At 51.5% G+C, this 6000-nt stretch overlaps 1 protein-coding gene across 1 annotated transcript in view; it reads left to right on the top strand.

Annotated features, from left to right (window-relative positions):
* Positions 1-1639: 1639 nt before the first annotated feature.
* Capn2 (calpain 2) overlaps positions 1640-6000 on the top strand; it is a 50494-nt gene continuing 46133 nt past the window's right edge. The window contains exon 1 of the mRNA XM_050142879.1: positions 1640-1886. Coding sequence (XP_049998836.1) covers positions 1650-1886 — 237 coding nt within the window. The 5' untranslated portion in view covers positions 1640-1649. The remainder of the gene's footprint in view (positions 1887-6000) is intronic.

Below are 6000 nucleotides of genomic sequence, written 5' to 3'. Positions count from 1 at the left end.
GATCTAGCTAATCTTTCCATAAAGGGGAATTTTCTCTAACTCTCCTTTTCTCTCTAAATCTGATTCACTATGACGATTCCCTCATAACATATCAACTTTAGCCGCTTCTGTTTCATAAATAATAAAGTTTCCCAGGCTCATGTGGCGTGGGGCATACTTTATTTCCTCAAGGACTGCTGTAATGAACGGTGGAGCTGAGCCAAGGACGTACTTTGATTTCTTGGTAAGCGGTCAGCTATAAACAAGAAAATTAAGAAATACAGAGAAAGATCAGGCAAGGTGTCAGGAGGGCTCGCTCTCAAGGCCATCTCCAGATACGAGATCTGCCTATGGCATCAGGTCCTATCTCGACCCCTGATTGCCAGGGGGACCACCTGGGGCTTCGCTCCAAGAAGCTCTAACCCCAATCCTTCAGCAGGCAAAAGCCAGCGCAGAGGCATTTTGTCACTACACGGCAGTCACTGCTGTGGACGTGGCAAAGCACTGCCCAAGACCCGCTAACTCTATAGTAGCATCCTTGGCTTTCACTCAGTAGAGGCTAGGAGCATTCCCCTTCCAGCTGTGACAATATGAAGCATGTCTGCAATCATCTCCAAAAGCCCCTTGGGTCACATGGATGGGTGGGGGCTGTCTCCCCTTGAGGCCCCCTACTGGAAACCATTCATAGCACAGGCAGATATAACCCTCTCAGTATTCATTCCAGAAGTTCTCTGTATGTGAACTACAGCTCAGAAATTCTCTCTTGACAGAGTGGTGGCACCAGTCACCAACACTGGCTCTCTTCTAAAAGTTCTCTCAGTGTTAACTCAATAAATCCTCCCAGGTAAAAGGAGTTTTAGATACGCTTCACACGGTTGTTCTAGTATAGGTTGGTCTCGGGTGGTATTTGAGGGCTACACATACTAAAACCACACTTTTTTTTCCTTTACTTAAAACTTAGATTTAACCCGGATGGCTGTTTTTTTTGACAAATTGTGCAAACCAACTTGTGCACAAGTAACTGTCCGCTAATCGCAGGGACCCTGCTCTGCCTGTGACTAGCTTTAACCCATGGGGTTACATCATTGAACTTCTGTGGGATTCAGTTTCTCTTCTGTAAGATGAACACACCGGCAGCCACTTCTCATAAAATTTCAGGTATTGACGCACTTGTCCAGAGTCTGCAGAGTTGTTACGATCTTGGGCCGGTGAGTGGCAACTGGGGTTACTCTCTACGCTCACACTGCTACTGACTCATCCTGTTTCCTGGACAGTCATTGCAGAGTTTCGCCCGGCATTCCTCGCGACCGACACGCTGGGGTTTTAGTCTCAACTTTCCCATCCTAATTTGCGAGCATTCCCCGCCACCGGGTCGCGCCATCCCGGGAACCGTCCGAAGGTGGCAGCAGCGGCCCCGCAGTCCTCCACGGTCGGGCTGGCGCTGTGCAGGTCGCCGGCTGACCGCGTCCTGGGCTAGGCGACGAGCAGGCCGGGAGAAGCCGAGGCCACACCCCGCGGCCCAGGCTCTTCTAGCCGGTGAATCATCGCCTGCAGCAGCGGCTCCCGCAATCCGCTGCTGCGCCCCGGGCCCGGCCGCACCCCAGCCGAGTGCAGCGCCCAGCGTCTCCGCGAGCCCTCTCCCTGTGCAGTGAGCCAGCCCGATCGGTACCATGGCGGGCATCGCAATCAAACTAGCCAAGGACCGCGAGGCGGCCGAGGGGCTGGGATCGCACGAGAGAGCCGTCAAGTACCTCAACCAGGACTATGAGACGCTGCGGAACGAATGCCTGGAGGCCGGGGCGCTCTTCCAGGATCCTTCCTTCCCCGCCCTGCCGTCCTCTCTGGGATACAAGGAGTTGGGGCCCTACTCCAGCAAAACTCGGGGCATCGAATGGAAGCGGCCCACGGTAGGAAGCACCCGGAGACCGGGTGGGGCCGGGAAGGGCTGCAGTGGAAGGCTACGGGCCAAGACCCGAGGCTCCCGAGCTCGGTAGTGCTAGCTTGGTTGTGCTCCGCGATTGGTGCTAAGGGGACTGCAGATGCAGGCTGTGGCCCACCCAGTAGACCTGCTCCCAGAGAGCCCAGAGCGCTTGGCAGGACAGGACCCCAAATCCCAGTAGCGGGCACGCCCAGGAGGCCGACTTTGTCTTCACAAAGCCTCGAAGACACAGGGCCGCTGGGGTGAAACTTTTATTGCACTCTAGTGGTAAGATGGAGGGAGGGGACATGGGTCTGCTGTGCGGGTCAATATCCCAGTAGGGTAGAAGACTTCCGACTGCTTCGGGGAGGAAAGGGTGGGCACAGCCTGGTGCTGGCTTACATAGGTGGTCACAAGTACCTGTGATGGTTGGGTTTATCCAGCTTGGATCTTGTTTATTTCTCAAAGTGTAGCTAGTGTACCCCTCCCTGCTCCCCAGTATTTCCCCGGGTAACTTAACAAAGAATTGAAAGGCTTAAGGATCCTGTTATTCATTATTTCGCTAGCCCAGAGTCCTCACCTGGGAACCTCTGTCCCACTCCCAAATGTTCTTAGGCCAACCCTCGGGATCTCTGCCCTTACGCCCTCCCAGTTCCCGGGTGGTTTCAGTCTCCAGTGGAATTCTGCCTGGCTGGTCTTGACTTTTCCGGGGAACCTAGAGGAAATCTAGATTCCTGTTAGAACTGGGCATTCGTACCCTGCTCCCATACTCTTGATCTTCCCCAGCCACTTTAGTTATCCTGAATCCGGTTCAAGATCTAGAAAGTACCCTAGAGCAGCTGGGTGCTCTATGAGCCCTGGGTTCTACCCCAAACACCACATAGAACCAGGTGCATAGTAATGTATAATCTATAATCTATAGATTATAGTCTATAATCCCAGAATTTAGGAGATGGAGACAGGAGGATCAGTTAAAACAGGGGGACCACTGAGGTGGCTTTCGCTGCTAAGCTTAACAACCTTCCCAGAACCCATGTGGAAAGAGAGAATCAACTCCCAAAAATTGTCCTCTGACCTCCACATGCACACTGTGGCACGCATGAGGACTCTTGCAGGCATGTACACACACAAAATAAATAGATTAATAATATTAATAACAATAATAACAACAACAAAAGGTCAAAGCTAGCCTTGGCTATATAGCGCATTTGAGGCCAGCCTGGACCACATGAGAACTTGGCTCAAATTAAAAAAAAATAAATGAAAAGGAAAACCAGAAAGTCTCTGTGGAGCAGGACGGCGAGCACCTGGGTGCACTCAGTGAGTCGTTGGTCCTCTGCTCCTCACCTCAGCCAGGCCGGGTGGTACACACCTTGGCCCCAGCTTTGGCTGCTTAGTAAGTCCCAGGCCAATCTGGACCACAAAGTAAGACTGTATCAAACAAAAAGACAAGAATGAAGAAAGCTAAGTCTCTCTAGTCCCTCCCTTGTCCTGCACACTGGGTGCAGCTCCCAGAGACACCCAGTTCTTTTCCCTTGCCCTTCTCACCTGCCAGGCATGCTCTCCCCTCGACCTCCAAGTCTAGTTCATTTACATTCTTTGGGGCTTTGTCACACATCTCCTCCCCAAAGAGCCTTTCCTGGCCACTCTTAGCAGACTTCCCCACCCTGTAGTACTCTGTCCTATGCTAGCTTCTGCCCTAGCATTTCCCCCATGAACCAATGCGGTCCCATGTGTTTTCTTGTTCTGCCGAGCTGGTGTGTTGTTTGCCCTGTGCTCTCAGGGTCTCAGAGAACTGTTCCTCCTCAATATTCACGCATGCATTCATTCCTCAGCATTTATAAAGTGCTGTTCTAGGCCAGGCATTGAGACATCCATGACAATCACAACAAAACAAACCAACAAAACGAAGTCACTGAGTATTTGGAAAATGAATAAACGAACGAATGTACAATTGTTGTGAGCCTTGAATGACATCCCGGCTGGGGAGATGACTCACAAGCCGGAGAAAATGTGCCTTACTTTTGTGTACTGTTTTACAACTTACTTTCTATCCAAGTTTCATTTCTGTGGCTACGATAAACCACCCTGGCCAGAAACAATGGAAGGCATGAAAGGATTTTTTCAGCTTACAGTTCCAGGTTACAGTGCTTCACTGAGGGAAAGTCGGAGCAGGAACTCAAGCAGCTAGTCACATGACATCCACAGTCCAGAGCAGAGATGATCAAATGCTACAAGGTGGTTGCTTTTGTCTGCCCTATCTAGGCTCCCCTGCCTAGGGAATGGTGCCCCCCACAATGGGCTGGGTCTTCCGAGTCAATTAGCAATCAAGATAATCCCTCATAGACAGAACGACAGGCCAACCAGATCTGGATAATTCTTTGAAACGACTATTTTCACCATGACTCTAGGCTGAGGCAAGCTGACATTTACACACACACACACACACACACACACACACACCTTCTTTCATCCTTCCATTCAGTCAATGAACACTTACTGAACACCTGTTATATTCCAGGCACGGACTACTTAGTGTCTGTCTCTGAAGCCAGCAAAGGTTCTCTCAACAGGTGATAGAGATCTAGAGCCACTTCGGGAACTCTGCCTGGACAGGCCACACACCACATAGCCATTCTATAGCTGGGGAAACTAAAGCTTGGGCATGTCAGACTTCCTCAGAACAAAACAGGAGTGGAGTCAGGCCTGGGCTAACTGCCTTCTATCCTGACCTGTCTTTCAAGATCTTGGTGGAGTCAGGCAATGGTACAGAAAAAAAGTGACCCCTGGGCTCATTAGTCAGTTATTGGAGACTGGAAAAGAGCAATGTCACTGGATGGGGTGGGGGAGGGTGGGGGCCGCACCAGGCAGGCTGGAGACCCTGGAGTAGGAGGAATGGAAGAGAAGTGTGTGTTTTAAAAGGATGTCTAAATGACAGGAAGAGGAGAGGGAGAGAAAGGAGGGAGGGTGGGAGAGAGGGGGGGAGGGAGAGGGAGAGAAAGAGAGAGAGAGCACATTAACACCTATGGCTTGATTTGAGTGACTGGGCAGCTGTAGGCAACTTGAGTTTGTTAAAGGTTGAGTCATGACAGAGGAAGGGATTAAAGATGACTTCCAGAGAAAGAATGAAATAGCCATGAGGAAGAGAAAGCAGGGCAGGGCAAGGGAGCTGGTTAGCCATCTTGGGGGCAGGGGCGGGTGCTGCTAACTCTTCCTGGGGGGATGTCATAACACTGGCAAGAGAGGGCTCCACTACAAGAGGGATGAGGTAGAGCATGACCATGGCCACACTGAGGCCACAGATAGGAGCCGTACTGCATCACCCAAGGCTGACACATCGTCCTCTATAGAGTTGTCATTTTTAGAGTTCTTGGCAAGGCCATTAATGTTCATCTCTCCTGACCCTGAGAACAGTCTCTGTGGGTAGTACATTTGTCTTCAAGCCCATTTTACAGATGCAGATTGAGCTTCAGGGTGTCCAGTAACCCACCCGCATCCTAGGACCTATGCATTAAGAGGCATCGCCAAGATTCTCACTACCTTGTCAGAATCCAAGGCCCGCACCCCTTCCTTTCTTCTACTGCTGTATGGCTACATCTGTGTTTAATTCCAGGCTCCACAGGCTGTAGGCAGGGCTCCGTTTTCTCAAGTGTCTCTGGGCTGTGAAGTCTGAACTTGGGCTTCTCTGGAGACCCTGAGGCAGTTCCTGAAGTGTAATGGTAGCCCCTTCCGGAGGTGAGAGCTTGGTCCCTGACTGATCAGTGTGATTAAGGAACTCCTGGAACTAAGCCTCGTCTGTGCCACCCCCAGGATAAGTGCTTGCCTGGCAGGCCTTAGGGAAAGCTGGCTTCCCTGCCTGGACAGAAGTGCATTCTCGCTATCCCTTCCTTCGCCAGGCAGACTGGTGGGGAAGCGGGAAGGGAGCATGCTCTGTGAGCTGGTATGCTGCTGGAGGCTGCCAGGATGGCCCCATGCTAGACCCAGCTCTCACCCAGGGAAGACTGCTGGAGACAACAGCATGCCCAAGGGGCAAGGCCACTCTATGCAGATGTGGCACTCCTACAAACTAACATCTCTGAGTCAAAAGCTGCTCAGATTTGGGC

The sequence above is a fragment of the Alexandromys fortis genome, unplaced genomic scaffold (genome assembly GCF_014885135.2).
Source record: "Alexandromys fortis isolate MF-2015 unplaced genomic scaffold, M_Fortis_MF-2015_v1.1 scaffold_51, whole genome shotgun sequence".
NCBI lineage: Eukaryota > Metazoa > Chordata > Mammalia > Rodentia > Cricetidae > Alexandromys > Alexandromys fortis.
The sequence above is the reverse complement of the archived record's forward strand: the minus strand, read 5'-3'. Positions and strand labels throughout refer to the sequence as shown.